General features: G+C 43.8%; 1 protein-coding gene across 1 annotated transcript in view; it reads right to left on the reverse strand.

Moving 5' to 3' along the window:
* Positions 1-22,018, reverse strand: part of kif26ba (kinesin family member 26Ba) — an 83,951-nt gene that overhangs the window by 4,178 nt on the left and 57,755 nt on the right. The window contains exons 6-24 of the mRNA XM_073463739.1: positions 19,877-20,092; positions 18,463-18,556; positions 13,933-14,078; positions 13,344-13,460; positions 11,699-11,885; positions 10,371-10,578; positions 7,360-7,531; positions 6,329-6,661; positions 6,057-6,227; positions 5,438-5,573; positions 5,055-5,259; positions 4,847-4,942; positions 4,522-4,649; positions 3,830-4,009; positions 3,342-3,652; positions 2,362-3,046; positions 1,268-2,193; positions 596-854; positions 112-262 (exon numbers count right to left, since the gene is read on the reverse strand). Of these exons, the coding sequence (XP_073319840.1) occupies positions 112-262; positions 596-854; positions 1,268-2,193; positions 2,362-3,046; positions 3,342-3,652; positions 3,830-4,009; positions 4,522-4,649; positions 4,847-4,942; positions 5,055-5,259; positions 5,438-5,573; positions 6,057-6,227; positions 6,329-6,661; positions 7,360-7,531; positions 10,371-10,578; positions 11,699-11,885; positions 13,344-13,460; positions 13,933-14,078; positions 18,463-18,556; positions 19,877-20,092 (4,721 nt within the window). The remainder of the gene's footprint in view (positions 1-111; positions 263-595; positions 855-1,267; positions 2,194-2,361; positions 3,047-3,341; positions 3,653-3,829; positions 4,010-4,521; positions 4,650-4,846; positions 4,943-5,054; positions 5,260-5,437; positions 5,574-6,056; positions 6,228-6,328; positions 6,662-7,359; positions 7,532-10,370; positions 10,579-11,698; positions 11,886-13,343; positions 13,461-13,932; positions 14,079-18,462; positions 18,557-19,876; positions 20,093-22,018) is intronic.

The following is a 22,018-nucleotide window of genomic DNA, read 5'->3' on the forward strand; positions in this document are numbered from 1 at the left end:
CTGTAAGAGGCAAAATGAGATCGCAGTTAAAGATAAAAATTCAAATGATTTAAGCTGCATCAGAAGTGTTTTGTGAAGTAGAACTGAAATTAATTCAACGTGAGTTTATACCTGTTGTCACTTGCATGGCCGCTGCTGCAGCGGTGTGGTTTTCTGGGAGCTGTGATCTTGCTGTAGGGAGAGGGAAGCGTTTGGACCACTGCTGCCCTCTCCTCTCCCACGCCACCTCCACCAGCTCCTGCTCCAGCTCCTGCTCCAGCTCCTGCTCCAGCTCCAGCTCCAGCTCCAGCTCCAGCTCCAGCTCCAGCTCCAGCTCCAGCTCCAGCTCCACTGAGAACAGGAAAATAGCATAACATAATTTAAACCATCAATAGATTATTTTCAGAATTACTTTTAAGGGTGATTTGCCTTTTTTAGCTGACAATAGAGAGCAAAGGCAATGTCATGCAACAAAGTATGTTTTGGATCAGGACCCCCAAACCTTTTGAAATTGTTATCCATGTGGGTAACTGAGGATGAATAGTACATACATGATTCTTGCACTTGGTGTAATTTGAAGTTGAAGTTTTAAATGTAAAATACAATAAAATAAAACTCTCTAACCTCGTCCCTCCAGCTCCTCTCTCCTCTCCAGGATCAGTGCCGCCTCCCTGGGCATGACCCCTGGAACGAGAGCCTGCACTTCCCTGGAGGAGCTCCGAGATCCGACTGTTTACAGCCCGGAGAGGCAGTTTGGCAGCCAGGCTTCCTCCTCGACTGCGACTCAAAGATTGGGTAGACCAAGATCCAGGGGAAGGTCCCTGCTGCTGCTGCTGCTGCTGCTGCTGCTGCTGCAGAGGGCTCTGGACTGAGCTCTGGGGCTGAGGAAACAGATAAATGGCTTAGGCGGGTGTAGGGAGAAACTGAGCACCTCAAAAACTCAAAATCTTACCAAGTATATTTGTCTAATTTCTAGTCAAATGATCACATTACACATCACACAATACCCTAGAAAGGGGCATTTCAGTGAGATTTTGGACACCTGTTATTTCTTAATTTATTTTTTGAAGTGGCATTTTTTCTAGGGACGTCGTAACGGCTTGAATTATTTGCACTGAATAACTGATGAAAGTGTTCTGTGTTTCTTCTTCTGTAAAACTGAAGGTGCAGAGAGAGAAAGGTCCCACACTCGTTGTTAAAACTGAGTGGTTCCTCTAGTTTTGAGCATCATGTATTTTACAGGTGTTTGAAGTTTTTCCATTCACGGTGGATAAATATTCCTTCCTACCTTTCCATTAGGAGGAAGGCTGGAGCTGCGGCTGCCGGTTTGGCTTAAAGACTTGGTGGAGAAGCTCAGAGTCTTGGTGCTGGAGGCAGACAGACTCCTGGACTTGGGACTGCTGGTCATCAGCAGCTTACTGACTGCTGAGATCTTTGACTGGCTGCTGGTTTTGGCTGGTGACTGTGGAGCGCTGCTTGGTCCAGAACTGGCACTGAAACTGCTGCTGGTGTTTCCAGTAGGAGAAGACACAGATCCAGCGCGGGTGAGGCTGCGCCCTGTGCGAGGCATAGTGCTGTCCCCCCTCACTCCTCCTCCTCCCCCTCTCAGGCTTCCACCCCTCTCCAGAGAGAAGCAGTCATAGTGGTGGGTACCGCTGTGAGAGCTGTGGACCCGACCCAGAGAGTTGGTTCTGTTTGCGAGCTGTTCCAACTTGGCACTAAAGAGTCTGCTGCTGTCGATGCTGGAGCCTCGTTGCCTGCTGAAACCTGCGGGGCCAGATATCCCTGCATCATCTGCTGAGCTGCCCAGTAATGAGTGGCTGGGTTGGTGGAGAGGGCTGGCTGCTCTGTTCCGCTGGTCCAGGCTAGATTTCCGTACTGGTGGCAGAGGTGGGATTCCCCCCTTCTTGTGGGAGAAAAAGGCCAGTTTTCCATTGGATCCCCGACGGTCAAGAGTGGAGCGGGGACTGCAGGGGGTTGAAGTGGTGACGCCAAGATTGCGATACTCGACCCCAGTGTCTAAGCCATCGTGGCGGTTGAGACGGTGCCAGCCGCGAGGGAGACTGGCAGTGCGGTGGATATCTGGGCTGTAGATACCAGTCAGGCATTCGCCATGAGCTACAACAGCGACCATCTCACAGCCATCCACCACTCTCTTAAAGGAATCTGGAGACGACGCAACCTCACCGCCTGAACTAGAGCTGCCATGATCACCTGGAGATGGAGGAATAGCAAATAAGAAAGTTTAAAGTGAAAGAATAACTTAAGATATGTTATTGGACTAAACAGTAAAACTATTTCAACAAAGCCGTCAGAGTATACATGGTCTGTATACCTGGGCTGATGTTACAATCCCTGTCCAAATTATTACCCCAGTCCAACCCTGCTTACCATCCCTGCAGAGGCTCCGGTGGTCTCCGGTCCCAGCTCCAGCCTGGCTCTTCGAATGCTCCACCTCCCTCCTCCCTGGCTTCATTTCACACACAAGCTCCCTGGATCTCCCCTCCTCCATGCCGCGCTTCAACCAGGGGTCTTCAAAACTCATCTCACTGGAAATAGAAGCTAAAAGTGGTGCATTAAATCTGCCTGGGTCTTTCATTAAGCCGGTCTTGGTAGGTGAAGAGAGGATGGTCGGCTCCTGTAAAACCATGGGTTTGACAGCCACACATGGGTGCACACTGATGGTGGTCTTGAAGGGGGAGAAGCTACCAGGTCCTGCCAGAATCTGGATGTTAGTTTTAGCCATGGAGGGAGGCAGTTTCCTCAGCCTGTCTTTGGTCGGAGTTCCCTTATCGCTCCCGTTCTCTGACAGCACCACCTCTCCTTCCAGACTCCCTCGTCTAGGGCTGCTGCAGCTTTCATAACCACCCAGCCCCTCTGCCCCAAAGGGCTCAGGTTCAGCCAGGGCCTCCCCTTGCTGGCTCTGAGACTGACTGAAGCTGTGGAGAGACTGGTCTGCTTCACTGCCCACACTCAGGTCACTCATCCAGGAGGAGATGGGTGAACCATTGTTAGACATCGCTGTGGCTAAGGCTTCACCTTCTATCCGCAGCTTGGCCATGGCCACCTACGACAGGACACAATTCAATTGGGTATGACATCTTGAAACCCAAAAAACATTGATTTACTCCAGATTCTGTGAAAAAAAATCTGCTTTATATGTGAATTTTGACATGAAAAAAGGTATAAATTGACATGACGAGACAGACTTTCTCATCAGTGTTCATTGGTAGCCATGTTGGCTCCACAAACATGGTCTATGGCCTTTGCCATGGTCGCTATCGTTCTGTATTTTGTTTCAAGCATCCACATGCCAAATGATCTTAGTCACTGTAAATGTAAAGCAAGCCAGTCACACCTACCTCTGCCATGGCAACAACCTCTGTGACCCCTGAGGTTGTTGCAAGACCTGCATGCATGTGATAATCCTCCACAGCTCCATCCTCAGCAATACCGCTGATGATGCTGACGGCCTGAGTGCCCGAGGCGAGGGCAGTGACACAGCAATGGTCGCTGTTGAAGCTGATGATGCTCGTTGGATGACAGGTAAGGCCCTGAGTCTCCATGAGAGCTGTGATATCAAGGTTCTCCACCCCTCCAGAAGCCACAGTGTACACCAGTTCATCCTCCCCAAGTGAGAGAGGTCCAACTGTTCCTACAGACACTGACAGTCCTGAGGCTGCAAGGGAGGAGAGTATGAGAACCAAATTTGTATATTTCCTGTTTTTGAGCAGTGTGACAAATATTTGTGTCATAATTCTGAGGGTCTGCATATGATGACTCATATGATTTATTTCGCATCTCACCCACTTTCCTTGTGTAACAATAACAGTGTTTTACTGCAACTCACCCTCCCTGTGTGTGTCCAAGGGTATGGGCGGGACATCGTCGTCACAGAGCGTCTCAGCTGAGCCCAGGCTGGCAGACAGAGATGGAGTTGGCTCTCGAACTTGTGGGCTCATGCCCACCGGAGAAGTCCTGGATAACACGGAGTCTGTGGAGGACCGGCCACTGTCTGCAGCCAAACTGTCTGCAGAATCACAAACACAGATTTGGCGTTGAAATTAATATTACTGTCCAAGAGCATGACACAAGAAAATTGGCATCATATTATGATGCCAGTTGAGTGACACATTTATTATGCAAATTAACTGTGCAGTGTTCAGGTGACTCAGTATGTGACTGTATTTTTATACCTGGAGACAGTTACACAAACTCGTAAAGATGTTGGCATTAAACAGCAATAACATCAGGAGGGAGTTGAAGAATGGAGAGATTCATGTAAGGATGCCCAGTAACAGTTTGTTTATATATTAATAAAACGTATGCAGTGCCATTGGCTGGCCGCAGCATGTGTTTCGACAGGAAAACTAATGACAGAATATGAAAAACTCAAAATCAATCGAATAAATAGAAATATTCTAGATATATATAATAATTTGATGAGGATATGAGAGTGGCAATAGTTTTGGACAAACATAAGACCAATAAGAGGAAAAGGAAGCACAATACTAGAGCATAAACACATTTAAAGATACATACTATCTGAGGTCAAAGCGTCGGTGGCCTGGCCGTCTTGAGCCAGAGTGTGTGAGGACAGAGGGGGTGTTGCCGGCATCACACCCTTCTGGGTATACACTTTACACCGCTGGGATGGAGAGGACGGAGGCCTGAACATGGATACAAGGGTCAAATGTTATGGAGCCAGTCCTAAATGCTGCCGTCTTCTTACATATTTACTGTAGACTGTTTATCCACCCACATGCAACTCCTCTGTCACCGCTTACAGATTTATTTTCCAAATGTAGTTTGCATGAAAATAAATCGACCAGACTTAACGTTACTGCACATGTGTACGCATGTGTACCTGTAGTCTGAGGTTTTGGTCAGGCTGGCGATGCCGAGGCGTGGTGATCCTAGTGGCCGTGCCTTCCCGTCAGCGCCCGCATTCAGAGCCTCATGGCTGCTCAAAGAGACAATCAACAGACATCTCGCCAGTTAAAATCAAATACTTCCCACTAGCTAATGCAAGAAAAAGTACTATCCCATTACTAAAAATTCACGATGGTCGTCACCTGTCATTCAGGTGGGAGCTCTTGGCCCTTTGCAGTGGGTTAGAGGTGATGCTGCTGCTTCCTGTAACGCTCCTGGTGCTAGTTACTATGGGGGAACCAGAACTCTGAGTCAGGCTGTGGATCATTGTCTGGGCCAGCTCTGCCTCTTCCACCACCTCCTTGATCTCCTGCAGCTGCTGGTCATTGGTCCTTCTCCTGGAGGCTGCTGCTGCACCTCCTACAGCACACGCAGACCCTGGAGATGTCAGACAGGACAATGTTTTCCCGAATTGCAAAATGGGACCTGACTTGGTGCTGAATTACAGAACTACAGTTATCACATTGGTCTAAGTTTTTGGTCACTTATTATAAGACGCTGGACTAGAAAATCTTAACAATCAAACCTGTTTTGGTGTCTGTCTCCAACACAGCAGCAGACCCTGGAGCAGAAGGAGCTGAGGCTGGGGCGCCTGAAGGACATGGCTCTTGTTTGGCACTCTGTTTGCTCGCTGGAACCTCTTCAAAGGGGAATTTTGCCACCTAAACAAATGGAAAGAGAGGTGGATGAAAAAGAGAAAGGCCTTCGTTGTTCATATAAAAATACCTGAGACACTTTGATTTAATTGTTGACAGAGAAAAAGCTCTCCACTTATGCCGCCCTCAGTGTTGGTGGATGGGAATAAACAAGATCACATGAGCTGCTAACAACATAAAAACCTGCATTAGAGACATGAAAAATAATGGGTTCCTGTACAATTATTTCAACAATAACAAAGCGATGCTTTTTCCAATGCATTTTGTAACACAAGTGAAAGCATATGCTTATTGAAAGGGGCAGGAAAGTGCCACTACGAACACACGCTGTGACAGGAATACATTCAAAACGTTTCAAGCAGATACAAACAAAACCCATTTTTTCCATTTGAATAACTTGTCAAAAAGCCTGTCAAACATACCACCACACTAACAGAACATTTTTCTTTTAATAATAACAACAAAAGACGGGCAGAAAACTCTCATCACCTCCTCGCTGCCATCGATGCAGTCCAGTCTCTCCTGCAGCTCGGCGAAGGTGTTGCACTTCAGGCACTCAGCTCCTTCCTCTGGGACGGGCGCCAACGGCTGGCCGAGTAGTGACTGAGAGGGCTGAGGGAGGGGCTGAGAGGGGCCACTGGGCTGCTCCTCTGGCTGAGACTGCACCTGTTGGAGCAGAAATCACAGAGAGGTAAATCGTCAAATGTTTGTCTGATTACAGTTGATTGTCTAAACTCTAAATGTAAATATATTTAAATTACCTTGTTCTGAGCTCCAGCTGCCTGACTTTGTGTTTGCTGCGGCTCTGGCGCTTTACCTCGAAGCAGAGCGGGAATAATCGGTACAAACTCTGGCGGCCCCTCATTGTCCGTCAGCTCTCTATCTGACACCGCAGCCCCATTCGGACCCACGTAGATCACCGTGTCACATGACTGCTCACTGCTCGAGTACTCGTCAGGGTCACTGGACAGTCGCAGCAATGGAAGGTCTGAGTCAGCGTCACCGCGGTGATGGAAAGGCCGCAGGTGGGTCGGACGACGCATGCGACCCTCCTCGCAGGAACTCTCTCCTCCAGAGGAGCTCGAGGTGTATTGCTGAGGAGAGAGAGAGGCAGGAAAGAACGAGGTAGAGGAGGGCGGCGAGAGAGAGAATATTCCCTTTTTAGATTTGCAGACTGAGATTTTTTTTTAGGCTTTAATTGGCAGCTCACACCGAAGAGAGACAGGGAAGGTAGTGGAGAGAGTGAAAAGGATGACGTACAGACAGATCCTGGCCAACATGAAGTCCAGCCAAGTAACATAACAGATTAAAAATAAGAATTTAATTTAATTATTACGACTTCTATTACAGAATTGCACTTTAAGGTATCTCGTGACTTCAGTTTTCTCCAGCTGGAGGTCTATTTTTAGAGCTCTGGCGCCTTCTCCCCCTTTTTTCTTCAGATGAACAGTTCTGAGATAAGTGAGCATGAGAAGTGAAAGGTGAGAGAGGGAGTCAGCAACACTGCAGGCACACATGATGGAGAGGTAGAGGAGGTGATAAAGGGCATGACATTTGGATATCAACTAAAGTAATTTCAACTTGTTGTTAGTAACACAAAGAATCCCACAAATGAAACATGTACTTCAATGTCAAGATTATGAGCAGGATGTAAATGTTTTACATATTCATCTTACCAGTGACTGTAGCTGTCCTTACCTTTAACTTTATGTACCCGAAGTTTTAGTTCTGTGTCATGAAGAGAAACGACCCCCCAGTGTTAAAGAAGCATCAAGGTTTGATTCAAACTCACCACTGTCACTTTAGTTTTCTTCTTTTTCATGCGGAGGACGCGGGAAGCAATCTGGACGGTAGAAAGGGTTTCTGAGAAATCTCTGGGTGAGGCGGAGATGTGAGCAATCATGGTGGTCCGGCAGTTCATGTTGCCTAGCGACTCCCTTAGCAACATGGTCAGCTTGCTGTCCCTAGTAATACACACATACAGCGAGATGTGAGCACGACGTGCACACAGTCACTCAAACATGTGACAAAACTGGTCGATTTGCCGCCACACGCCCACATATATCTGACAGAGGATTATTTATAGCTCGTCACTAGGCCACTGAACATTTCCTACAAGTTGCAGAGAAAGCTAATAGTCATACGAATGCAGCTAAATGATTCAGAAGGTGGTGGCTATTATTGATTTTGTTTATGGATTAATGCTGCTAAAACACATGAAGGTTACCATTCCAGACTAAAGCTAGAAAGTGTTTAAAGAAGCACTCTGGATATTATGCAGTCTAATATTGGGAGACGATCTACGTCCCAGAGAGATTATACCAGCAGATGGGAGAGTAAAAGTAGGCTGTGTGTTTAAGAAAAGACTTTCTCCTGGGTGGGCTACTGCAATCATTCATAGCTCTGTGTGTGTGTGTGTGTGTGTGTGTGTGTGTGTGTGTGTGTGTGTGTGTGTGTGTGTGTGTGTGTGTGTGTGTGTGTGTGTGTGTGTGTGTGTGTGTGTGTGTGTGTGTGTGTGCGTGTGCGTATGTGTTGAGGCCTGCAGGCTGACAGTGAGTAAAGCTCCTCTGTGGCCCGATACCTCACGCTGCTGTCCCCCTTTTCTAAAAACACAGCCCGCAGGCATGTCTCACACACGTATGTACATTTACATGCACATACACACGCACACGAGTATGTACATACTCCTATCTTGACCTCTTCTTTCTCAGCGATGCTCTACTCCTCTCCTCTTCTCTTCTCTCCTCTCATTTCTTCTTTCTGTTTGCTGCCTCGGGCTTCAACAAACCCTTTCCTCTCTCCCTCAGTCCATCTCTATCTCTCTCTGTATCTCCCTCAGAATAATGTAGGTAGATTCATGACTCATGAAGTATTCATTTGCATGTTAATTCAAGTGCTTTCTGTGCTAGATTTAATATTTTTTCTACCAGGGTGAACTACTGTATGTAATTTGATGCTCTCTATGATTGAAACTAGCCTATAATTAATGAAGCATCTAAATCCTAGATCGCTATTATTACAAGACACCAACATTACAGAGCGCACCTTAAAAAACACATTATTGTTGTACTTATGTGTGACTCAACTAATAAATGAAGAAATTCTACATTTTCCTGGAGTGCGCTGGAATTTCTCTTTTGCTAAAATTAAGAATTGCAACTGTCAAACAGGATTTTGGAGTATAGCACAATTGACATCTTGTATGACAGAGACGGTCCAGTGTAGGGATGGTGAGGGAGAGAAGAGAGACTATGCCAGGAGAGAGACTCAGCAAACCAGATGGCAAGGTCTGATTTTGGCCAAGAAGCTGTACAAGTCCCCGATAAGAAAGGTTGATGCATAGTGAATATGGGCAGATCTATATGAGCATGTTGTGGCTGAAAAGTGCATCTTGCAAGACTGTCGTCTGTCTGGCACAACGCTGAGATGATTGGATTCTTATCTTGGCAAGAGCCAAATGGTTGACTTTGTGGTGACAGACGACTGTCTGCCCCCTTTTCCTTGAACTGGGAAGCTACAAACACATGATAATGTCCAATATTCTACTAATCAACCGGCATAAAATCACTGGTTACCTAGCAACAGCACTGGAACGGGATGGGACCCTATCCCAAAAGTAATGAAGCACTCGGAGACAGGCTCAGCCTTAACTGTGATGACATTAATGAAATTCTTGGACTAAAACTGGATTTCATCATGTTTGGTTTTGTCATCGCTTTGAATATTTATATAACAGAAGAGTCAGTCTGTCAGTCCATCACTGCTGTGCTTCAGTACAGCATCTACCTTTGCTAATTTTGAAGATGCTGTTTAGCTTGTACCTTGTGTCGAAATGCTAGCTACCTTCATAGTCATGTGCTAACACAGCCCCCTATTTTTATATTCAAAGGAAGAAGATAATTGAGGTAATGGCTACCTGCTGCTCTAAAACACCAACAACCATTTTTTAATTAAAAGCTATTAGCAAGTCTTCTGTATCCTGCTGACTGCAGCCCTCCAATGACTCTCCTCTGACACGTTAGCTTAGCTGTGCTCCATAGCCTCTCCTCAGTCTGATTCTGTGACTGTGTTCTCAGTCTTTGGTTTTAGAGAAGTGGCAGTAACAGTTTACATTGTTAAACCAGTCCAAAATCCCACACAATCCAACAGCGCTCTGAGTCACCAGTGCCAAACCAGACACAGCACAGCTTTGCTCGCAGCTTCAGTGTTAGTTAGCAGGTTGTTTTGCAATGTAAATGCAAAAGCTGGTGATTAAATTAACCCAGCAAGAAGCACAGAGCTACACAGCCTTAAGGAGAGTGGAAGAGCAAGGAGGAAGGGAAGAAGAGAAGAGGAATTGAATAGGGGGAAAGGGAAAATGAGGACAATTATAGTACATTTCTTACTGTACACTGCAAACTAAATGTTGCTAAAACAATTATGGTTGATTTTCCATTAAATGTATCTTTATTTTCTTTTAGTTTCTGCAGTTTCTGTCTCTGTTATCTCTCCATCTCTCTGCATCCCTCTCTCCTTTGCTCTCCTTGCCAGTCTGTTAACCAGCAAAATGGATGTGATGAATATGTAACAGCAGCTGTTGTTGTTTATGACATTATGTCTCCAAAACCTGAAGTAGCTTAAGAGAACTCTCATCTGCTTTCCTCTCCTCCTTCCCTGTTCATTCCTCATCTTTCTCCAAATTGTTAACTTCCTCTTCTTTTTCTATCTCAACTTCTTCTTCTTACTTTATTCACGTTTCCTCTCTCTCCTCCTCTCCTCTCCTCTCCTCACACATACATAACCTTTGCACACATGACGCCTTACTTGTATGGGATGTGCTTGCTCCCGTTGACCAGGGCCAGGATCACATTGCCGAGGGCAGACAGAGAAAGGCAAAGAGGGGCTGAGCTGGGTGAAGAGCTCTCCCTGCTTTTACCACCTCCTCCTCCTCCTCCTCCTCCAACTCCTCCAAGCACTTTGACATCACAGCTGCCTAGGTCCAGCAGGTGGAGGCGACTGCGCCCTCCTGACACTAACAAAAGTGAAAAAATGTGTTAAAAATGGAGGAGGATAGCGGAACGGATAGTGAAAGATGAGGATAGTCTAAAAAACAAATTAATGTTCATGATTTCTGTAATAATCATTCTTCAGGTTTAAATTATCACAACAAAAGCCTGATCAGCCTAAAGGTCAGTTATTTTTGGGGGGAAAACAACCAAAAAACTAAATGAACTAAATCATCAACAAACAAACAACTTCTGTGGTGGTATTTTCAGGAGTATAGACCAGAATAATGAATGTAGCCCTCAATATTAGACATCTGTCTTTAGCGAAGGATACATTTAGTTATTTTTCTGAATTCTGTAGCAACGCAATGGGTTAACATAGTCTTCTAAAGGTTAAACCTGTTAAAATAATGTAATTATGTGAGCCAGACATAGCTGAAGGCATGCTGTGAAACACACTACCCTTGCGTTGTCACCCAGTTATCTATGTGGACGTGTGTGCATGTGTGAATTAATCTGAACACAGGGATCAAACAGCGTGTGATATGTGCGTACGAGTCTGTCACGAATTCTGATAAGTGAGCGCCCTATTTATCCGTAGTGGCTACAGGTAAATAGATTGATCCGTCTATCATTGTTCAGAACACTCTCTCCTTGCTTTATCTTCCATGCAGTGAATGTACATTTTAATAGTAAACAGCATGTTTGTGTCTGCTTATATTCAACTGTGATTATCAGACATAGGACTCACAGCAATCAAGCTTTTGTAGGGATGCAAGATCTTCCATAAATGTATATTTAATTACATATGATGTTAAATACTTAGAGCATTCTTACAATATTTGTATACTTTATAGTGAAGACAAATAAAAAATACTAATACAACTACTATTTGTAATTATATATAATATCCATATACATGCATGCATGTACATAAACACCTGCCATCTGCACATACCTACACATAGCAATGTGCACAATGTGTGATATTAAAGTAATAAAAGCTAATAATGTTGTATCTGCTGCAGTATAAGTCGCTGTAATAGTTAATTTGCTGTTGTAGGATTACTATTAATAATCCCATTATATAAAATGGCACCAATAACGACAGTAATGATAGTGTAGTGTACAGTGTCTATTACTTACTCCCTCCTTTGCCTGTCTTTTCCATGCGATACTGGTATATGTGTAATGTAAACAGCATGTGCGAGTTCCTATGTTCTTCTTCAGTGGTGTTGGGGCGTTGGCTGCTGTGGCGAGCTGCTATGGCCGCGTCCAGAAACCAGGCCGCTTTCTCTGGGGTCGGAGCACGCAGTTCAGACTGATTCTGGAGCTGGAAAATGCGATAAATAATTGTGTGAATATTTCCCAAACGCGGACGGACAGACAGCCCAGCAGGCGCCATTTAATCTTAGCTGAGGGTCCTCGGTTTACCTAATAAGAAGTGTCCAAACACTGATAACGTTGTGTACTATGAGGATTCTGAATCTGCAGGAGTGATTGGCATATTCAAATAAAATATTTTCTAATTTACCTGCAGGAATGGGAGGCAGAGATAGAGAGCGGGAGAGAGAGTTGGACAGAGAGGGAGAGAGAGAGTGTGTGGTACTGCAGGATATCATTACTGATGAGATTATGTCAGATTAGTTAAGGATTACACAGATGTTCTTGTATCAGACCCTGTAATCCTATAAACATATAACTGCAGCCACACACACACACACACACACACACACACACACACACACACACACACACACACACACACACACACACACACACACATACACACACTCTTGCTCATCCTCTGTCACTCAGTTGTTTTTGGCACTCTTCGTCTTACACACACTATTCAGACTGCCATGCTTTATAATGACTGCTGATAATAATAGTAATTATAACATTGATGAGAGTGGGCTTTTTAGCAATCAGTTATTTCAGATTGTCAAATGTCACTGTAAGCAAAAAATCTTGAATTTAAAAGAATAAAAGACTTTTATCCTAGTTCTTTTTTCCATTTTTGTTTGTGTCTTCACGCCTTTTGTAGCTAGGAATCGCCAGACCAATTTTTAAAATGTGTATTAGTCCGAAAACCTTTTAGTTTACTTTCTCTGGACACAACTAGATAGACCTACAGCCAACGAAATGCGTGACTAGGCAACACATGCAAGTTGGCGTTTTCAAGCAGGAAAAAAAAATCACAGCCTGGTCACAAAATTTCCCAGAGGGGAATCTTGATGCATATTTGATCAGTTTGACAGTTTGATCTGAGTTTTGTGAGCCTGGCGCGTTGCAGATGGAATTGGATAGACCTGAAACTAATCAGTGAAACGTGTTATGTGTGACTTTTGAAATCTTACAGTCTTCTGTCTGCCAGAAGATGGCCAGACATATCAACCAGAGCAAGTTAAACATAAGCTTGCAGATTTGTCTGGTACCCAAGTCAGGTCTTTTGCACTTGACACTGTTCTTCAATTTGGACTCAGTCGATCAGAAGCAGTTAACATGATTAAACGAACCTGGTGTTTTAAAAGATGACTTGTTTATTTTTGAAGAAAAGGGACTCTAATGGCACACAAAGTCTTATATTATATCACCTGGTGAGTGTGTGTGAGTGCATGTGCAAGCATGCACATCCCACAATAGATGAGAAAACAGAGAACAGCCTGAGGCTGAAAAAAGCATATAGACACAAGTCCTGAGGCAGTTCATACACACAGAATTTAATCTACAGCAGCCACATTTGATAAAATAATGCCTTAAGTGTGAGCATGTGTGTGTGTGTATGTACCTGCATGCCACAGATGGGGTCCTCACACAGGTAGACTCCAGGTGACTGACCGTCCTGTAAGCTGCCGGTAGCCACTTCAGACAGCAGGTCCTTAAGGTTCTCCTCTTTCCCCCAAACCTGTAAGATGATTATTTAACTAGATTTAAGACTGATTTTTGGACAAATCATCTTTTTCATATTCAAGCATTGAAGCTAAGTATAAACATATGTAGTATATCCTGTGTGTGGTCCCGTGCAGAGATAGATATCATGTAGGAATTGTTATTACAGTGAGTTAGGTTAGGTTTTGCGAACAGCAGGTTTTAAGATTTGTAACATCAAAGATGTGGACTTTAACTCAGAAGAGTTTGACTCATTTTGACAAAAATAACTAAAAAAATTGATAAATTAAATGAGATGAAATGTTTCTGGCAATTAAGGCCTCACAAATCCAAATTTCAGACTCTCACAGGCACCTGGTGACACTGATACTACACTGTTAGTACTACAGCTACCGCCACTACTACTCAACGGCCTCCTTTCTCAAATCGGTAATGGCACCTGTTCAACTCTGCAGGGAATGTTTCAAAATGAGGTCGGTAACACTGACCTCGACTGCAGAGACACGGACGGAGAAGCGTGCTCCTGTTTTCTCCTTCCTCTCGTTGATGAGTTTAAACAACCAGGAGATGGCACAGGGGATTATACCCAGAGTCTGAAGGGAGTCATCACGGCCGATCATTGTGTAGGATTTACCTGGAAGAGACAGACAGAAAGACAAAATAAGAAAAGGTTGAACAGAAGAAGATGGAGAGATACTGTGTATCAAATAGAACATCATCAAAAAGAAGAGCTTTGCATGAGTAGACGTGTGTGTTTGAGTCTCCAGATCTGTCCCTTTGAGCCACAACCCCCCTGCACACACACACACACACACACACACACACACACACACACACACACACACACACACACACACCTGCACCGGCTGTCAGGAGTTGGAGATCAAACACACACCACATGTCAGACCTTACAATCACATCGACAGGAACATTTACACAGAAGCAGGAGACATCAAAAGCCTGATTCCTGTGATGCAGGGTGGAGAAATGTGTTCAGATTTGTTCAGAGATAGGACGGAGGGGAGGTTGTCACCTGCACTGTAATTTTACATTGTTCTCCCTCAGTGTTTCCTGGAGCATCCAGACTTACTGTCAAAACGATGATGCATTTGTCTCAAAAGTATTATGAAAACTGGAGAAACGGTAACCATGATAAACAAAACGAGTTGTATTTAGCGTCAGGAAAGATTTACACCATTATTACAGTGCTTTATATTGTGGTGAAAAATAAGCTTTAAAAGGTCCAGTGTGTAGGATTCAGTGGGATCGAGCGGTGAGGTTGCAGATTGTCATCGACAGAACATCCCTCTTCTCAGCCTCCCTTATGGTGGCCACTAAAACCACTAAAAACCTCTTTCTAGAGGCATTTGTCCATTCTGGGCTACTGTAGAAACATAGTGGTGCAACATGGTGGAAAATACGCACAGAGATGGGTCCAGCAGCAGTCTTGCAGGCAACACACCCACTTTACTTCACTACACGGCCCCTTCTATCTTTCCCCCAAACCAAATAAAGCAGTTTTGATGCCCATACTTCACCATCTCTATTGTGTACCATGTGGTAGGTGTGTCTTGTATACACTACTAAAAACATAATTATGAATATTGTTGTCATAGTTTTGGTTTTGGTTGGTAATTTCCTGTTATATTTTGTAGATTATCCTCATGTGTCTTGTGTTACTTTTCACTTCTTGTCTTTGTCTGCTTACCTGTCCCATTATTTAATCATTACTGTGTATTTAAGCCACTGTTGTCCGCTCACTCTTCGTTGGTTCATCTGTGTAACTTGCATTTGCTGCTTGTGACTCCTGAGTGATTACAGGTGTACTACTTTAGTATTACTGATTTGTTCCCCATGGCTTTCCGGTTTGTCTTCAGTTATTTGTATTAGTCTTTAATTTTTTTGGACTTTATTTTGCCTTTCTTTTTGTTGTTGGATTTTGGAGTTTGAATTTATCGACATTGGATTTCAGCTTTATTTTGGTTTTTCAACCTCCCTGTCTGTGTTTTTTGCATTTGGGTCCCTTTTGACAAACTCTGACAATTATATAAAATTTTCTGCACCACAAAATGATGTTAAAGAATGCATTAAATTTTGCAATCAGCTGTAAAATAACTTTTTTATAGTCATGTACTGTGACTGAACTGATTTGCCAATTAATTTCTTTTTATTTAACAAATCAGATGGATTTCAGTCACAGTGGCTCTATATAGTATCACTACCATAACCACAGAGCACTTTAACAGCCCTCCTATCTCTTGCCCTTCAGGACTGTGAATCCATGAGAGAGTCTTAAATTACACATCTATGTGAGTGTATGTGTAGCTCAGCAATGTCTCCTTCTGACTACCTCAGGCGGTCAAGACATGGTCAGCTAGCTGACTGCTCCACTGACTAACAATGCAACACAGTGATGCTACGCTAGAGGCTATAAAGCTGTGTGTGTGTATGTGTGTGTGTGTGTGTGTGTGTCCATGTCTGTGTAGTTGATGTATATTCCTGGTAATTGGTCGCATCAAGCAGAGCTGCTGATGCTGTCAGAGAGGATGTGGGAAAGTGTGAGAGAACAAGGCAGCATTGTATCATCAGTTCAAAGACGTGCACATATGAGCTCTCACACACAAGCACACACAAACACACACACACACACACACACACACACACACACAAACACACCCATCATTTCTATAAGATTGATCCATCCAAGGCTAATAATCCTGATCATTGAACTGATAACAATGTCCATCAGGCATTACTTAAAATCAAAGGATTCATCCGTTTATTTCAGTATTTTTTTCCTTTTCAAGGTAAACCTGCCTTGTATTAGCGTGTGTGTGTGTATGTGTGTGTATGTGTGTGTATGTGTGTGTGTGTGTGTGTGTACATGAGAAGACTGGTGTGCGTCCCCATATGTGTCTACAGCCGAGGGCCACAGGGACGAAGATAAATGCACCTTGCGTTACTCTCCCCATTTTAATTAGGGAAAAGGTAATGCCGTGATAATGCAGCCTCATTAAGATCCATGGCCTTAGGTGAGCTATATCATAAAGAATGATCTCATCTGCTGCAGCCATTTAAACTGAAGCCAGCAAGGTCAGCAGTGCTCCACAGCATTAATATAACAGTAAAATTGATTGAAAGAGCAAACTCTCTTTGATGAATTTCTCGTATAAAAGTGGTATAAAAGCGCTCGCAGCATTAAAGCCAGAACATTCAGTTACGTCCACCATCCGACACAATCAGTAAGACAGTAAGAGGTCTGTTTAAGGGGCATGTTGGGCATATCGGTCCCAGTCACAGCCGCATTATACAATATGATTCACCATAATGAATCATAACAGTTGGAATTTTCATGTGTCAATATTAGAAAGCTGAATGAAAACATGTAAACATGGCAAGGCATTCAACAATGATCTAGACAGGCTGTCGGATGTGAGAGCCATGTTGGGTAGCTGTCTTGGGAGAGCTGTGGTGATTATATGTGCATCTGCTCATTTGAACTGTCCTATATGGGCCTTTTTGAGGGATAACTGGGCAAGTTCTGCTTTCTGCCCATTCTGTTTGCCAGTGCTGGGCTGTGAAGTGACTTTGGAGTAGTGGTCACCCAAAATCCAGTAAAACCTATACAGTATATACTGTATACAGCACACAGATAATAGGAGAGAGATGGTGAATGACATTCAACAAAGTTCCCCCTCGAGACGTCAACCACAGATGATGCAGTTCAGTCATTCAGAATCTTAATCACTTATTTGAAGGTAAAACTTGGAGCAGAGACGGTGGACCCAAATGCCGGAGACATCAGACAGGAATATCATTGGACAACGTTTCATTCAGGATCAACGGCAGGAACTGGCAAACACAACAGGATCAGGCAAACTCAACAGATGACTCGACAAAGACTGAACTAAAGACTTAAATACAAACTAAACTAACGAGGTGATGCGGTGCAGGCGGAGTGAAGCGGAGAAACAAGTGGGAGCAAGTGCAAAAACACTGGGAACAGGGATGGTTATGCAGAGATGCTGTGCAAGTTTGGAGGGAAGTCAGACTGGGGAGGAGCACAAGAAAACAGGAGGGAAAGAGAAACTAAAAACAGGGCGAAAGACACCACAAAAACCTAGAAAACACGTAAAACACAAATACAATGAAACTGAAATGACAGGACCATGACTGCTGAATTCTCTTACAACCTGTCTGATTGTCTGACTGCTCATGTTTCCTGCCCAACTGGACTTTAGTTGTGGCAACGTTGCCTTGTTCCCATTCTCAGCAATTACTCTACTGACTTAACTTAGGGTAATGACAGCAAAAAACACATAATGCATTCATAAAAGAGTTTACTTTTACTACAGATTTGGCAAGGGACAAATTCCTGCTGCACCACAAGCAAACTCAGTAGTTTGCATGTTTCTTACATAAAACTTAATTACTGTTTGTTCCAGTGAATAGCTGAGCCATTAACACAGAAATGTTCCCTGCTGAACTGTAGCATTGAAATTCTCTGGTTTTGTCCTCTGCCAGCAGTTCAAGGGGACTCACAAACTCCAACTGGATGTTTGAAGATCACAAGCCAAGACGGATAATTCTGCTTGCATGTACAGGGATAAACACAACAGGGGCTGACCCAGGGTTGAGGAGCGTGTGTGTGTGTGCATGTGTGTGTGTGTGGCTGTTGATCGTGCCAGTGCATGCGTGTGGGTTCAGGCATGTTGCAGTGTGCAGTAAGGGGTCCTGACCCTTTTTAAGACAGCCTCTCTAAAACCAGCTTCAGAAGGATTAGAGAGAGAGAAAAGGAAGACAGAAACACAGACGGAGCAGACTGAGAATGCTTTCAGCATCGCCAGACACTAATCCTCTTCTTTCTCTCTCTGATAGATGAGCGCCAGTGGAGAGACGGCCAAGTGAAAGACTGACACACTGACGCTCAGACACAAACACATCGCACATTGAAGACGATGCACAAGCCACATTTGCTGGGATTTTGAAGTCTGTGTGCATGTGTGTGTGACTGTTACCAAGCTTGGAGTGTCCAAAGCAGAAGACACAGCCATCTGCTCCATTCACCACCGATTGGATCACCTCCGCAACCGTTCCCGCACACACCTCCGCCTAGCAACAAGCCAAAAGAGAGAGCAGGATGAGTAGAGATGTAGGAAGGGTCAACGCAAGCATAACACCTGATCGTATAGATACACTGGGTCCATTTGAGCATTTGTGCTGTGTTTTTACCTTTCGGTGTTAAAAGGATATTAGTTTTATCTATTTTAAAGTCTGTAGTTACAGGTAGACTATGTGGTGAATGTTACATCTAGCAACTGTCTTTGTGTTAGCAATAAAGGGTGCATTTCAGTGACAGACAATCTAGAAATACATTAAAAGCAGTACCACAGATTACAGGTTAGGTTTAGGCCATTTGTGTCCCTAATGCCTAAAACTGAGCGTAAAATACCTCGTTTATTACACATTTGCAGGCTGGCAATAAGCTGTCTAGTGAAACCAAATACAAACACTTTTTTGCTCCTTCCCAGTTTTCAATTGACTATCGTTGCTAAAGTAATAGTTTAACATTCTGGGAAACATGTTTACATGCTGTTGGGAGAGACGATAAGATCCTACCACTTTCACGTCTGTGTGTTAAGTATAAAGCAAGTACCAGGAGACAGTTAGCTTGGCCAATCTTAACAATGTAGCAAGCAGTAGCACTTGAAGTTAAAAATATATAGCCTAGCTGTGAGTATTGAGTGGACAAACATGACAGTGGGGCTGATCTTCTCATCTAAATCTATTCAAATTCTAGTGTATTTCCCAAAATGTCAAACTATTCCTTCAATACTTGGCTTCATTTACGTGTAAGCTGAGTGCCATCAGTGGTGGCTTTGCAGACAGTTTGTCACCAGTGTGTTGACACTTCTGTAGAATTCTTCATCCAGTGAGATATTTTAGCTGTCAGGAATTTCAATTATTTTCGACTTGGAATAACAACTTAGAGACTGATCCACTCATCCGCTTACTACATGAATGTGGCCGAAGTCCAGCCTTTTGTGTATATCTGTTATGTTTTAATAAAACTTTTGTCTTGCAGTGCCATTTTTATATTAAAATCTCATGTGTTTTGTTTTTCTAAATGCTTGGGTTGTGTCCAAAATCACTCGGCTCATTGGTCAAAGGAAAAAACACTTTCGGACACCACTCTGGTCAATTTTTTTCCTCCAGTGCAATGCATGATGGTATACAGTATAATTGTTGGTTCGTGACCATCGGTTACACTTCTTTTCACTATGCATTTTGGCATATCTCGAGTCAGATAAATAGGGTATAATAAATCTCACTACACATTCGGGCTGCACTATAAAAAGGCAACTCACTATATAGTCTGTTATTTAGTGGGTAGTGACTGATTTCGGACACAGCCACACTATTGTCTCGTACCTGTGATGCATCAGGAGGGAACGCAGCATCAAAGGTGAACATCTTTGGAGGGACCTGATTGGCTGCTGCCCGTTTCTGGGAGGGAGTGCTTGGTGTCTGATTGGCTGAGGGGTCCATGATGGTGATTTGTTTCTTCCTAGGATCCACTTTAAGGAAGGAGCTGGACTCAGCTGCGTCCGACTGAGACACCGGGCACACACGTACCATCACTTTCACCTGAGGGAAAGACAAAGGAAAGTGAGTATAACAGAGAAGACACTGCCGAAACTGTAGCACTGGTTGTGGTTTTGTGATTATTCTTCAAAATCAAATTACTTCTGATACTTTACAAACTAGAAAAATAAAAATGTAATCAGCAGCACATGCAAAGAGCACTGTAGTCACAATACTACGTCACAATACTACATCAGGGCTAAAAGTTGACAACCCCTTTATCGATAGTGCTTTTGTTTCTGATGTTTTCTTTGTCACTTCAGCCATGTTGGCATTACTGCTTCCTCATACTTTCAGGGCAGTGAGAGACTTTCAAAGGAAACCTGCCTGACTTAAAACTATAAACACATTTGATAATGTATAATAAGGCATCTGAACTCATCTGCACCTCGGCCGCGACAAAAGACTCCCAAAGAGTCACAACATTCAGCTTTTTAGTTCTTTAAAGACTTGCATGCTCTCTGTCTCTCTCTCTCTGTCTTATCATCTTATTCACCCGTCTTCTCCCTCCCTCCTCCCTTCTCCCTTCTCCTCCTTCACCTGTCACTCTTTCCTTATCTCTTCCTCCCTCTATCCTAAATCCTTTTTTCTCTCCTCAACCTTCCTCTCTACCTTAAGCTCTCTGTCACATATCAAAAGCCTGAAGTGCAGGAATCCTGTTTCAGCTTTCCATCCTCCTCTCTCTCTTCTTTTCCTCCCACTCCTGTCACAAACTGTTAGCAGCCGCAATTTAGCGCCTGACAGCTGCCGTTGTTTTCTTTGATATCAGAGGAAGCAAAGCGCTGCGTCATCGAATCTGAGTGAGTTCCAGAACATTTTAACATAAACAACCTTTTTCTCTGTTAGTTAAAGATGTTTTCCACTTTGAGGTACTTCCCAGCTCTCTTTCTCCTCTTCTGGGTCACCTTTTGTCTCTGTCATTCTTTTGATCTCTCACTTTATCAGTCTCTGGCTCGGTCCATCTGTCTTCCTCCCGTCATGTTTGTCACTAAATCTTTCTTCCTGCTGCATGCTGCGTGCTAATCCAGAAGATTTACCACATATTCTTCTGACAACAGGGAGAGAGGCTTGGGTAAAGCAGATGAGTCAGGTGCAATGAGTGCTTTATGGATTCAGTCTTAACCCACACCAACTGTCTCAGACACTGATCTGAGCCAACAAATACATTTAAGGAATTTACACTGTGATATTTGAAGTATTCGGACACGTGTGGGGATAGTAATGAAGTTATTAGAGTTGTCTTACTGTCTTACTCATTATCTCGTTAGCTGGTTTTAGTTAGAGCTGAGAGGCGTGTAAATGTGCTCCTCAGATCAGGTCTCCTGGAGAGCTGTGAGCAGTCAGTGAGGTTGAACTAGCTGCTGGATGGTCAGTAAATCCCACCAAATAGTAGGGCTGCCTGCCTGCTTCTTAACCACAATGTCCAATTTTCTGTTTCTGCATGTGTTACAGTAATAAGAGGAGTTTTTTTACTGGTTATAATACAAGGTCAGTTTAAAACCGATGCCTCTACATGACCTTCATAGGCAATGAAGACAATCAGTGAGAAAACTGGTTATTTCAATATTCTTAGTTCCTGTCACTGGGTTGGATTCTGCATGAAATCAGGCAGCACACGTATCATAAAAGCAGGCAAAGTTTGGCAGTTTAAAAGCAGGAGGAGATTTTTATTTAAAGTTATGTTTTGTGGTTATGTAAGGTGCTGCGGCAGGATCAGTAAAGAGAAAAAGAAAAAAACCTAAGAGGGACATGACAGATCACGGCCGAAAAACACAAATCAACCTGTCATTCAACAGCTGGAGAGAACTGCAGGAGTTGAAATGATCGCCCACAGGGGCCACCAGAATCAGCACAAAGTTAAGGTTCCTTGTAGTTGCTTTAATAAATTCTCTTCACATCGAGCTCTTGCTGAGGGCGGAATCAGAACCG

The sequence above is a fragment of the Pagrus major genome, chromosome 4 (assembly GCF_040436345.1).
Source record: "Pagrus major chromosome 4, Pma_NU_1.0".
NCBI classification, from domain to species: Eukaryota; Metazoa; Chordata; class Actinopteri; order Spariformes; family Sparidae; genus Pagrus; species Pagrus major.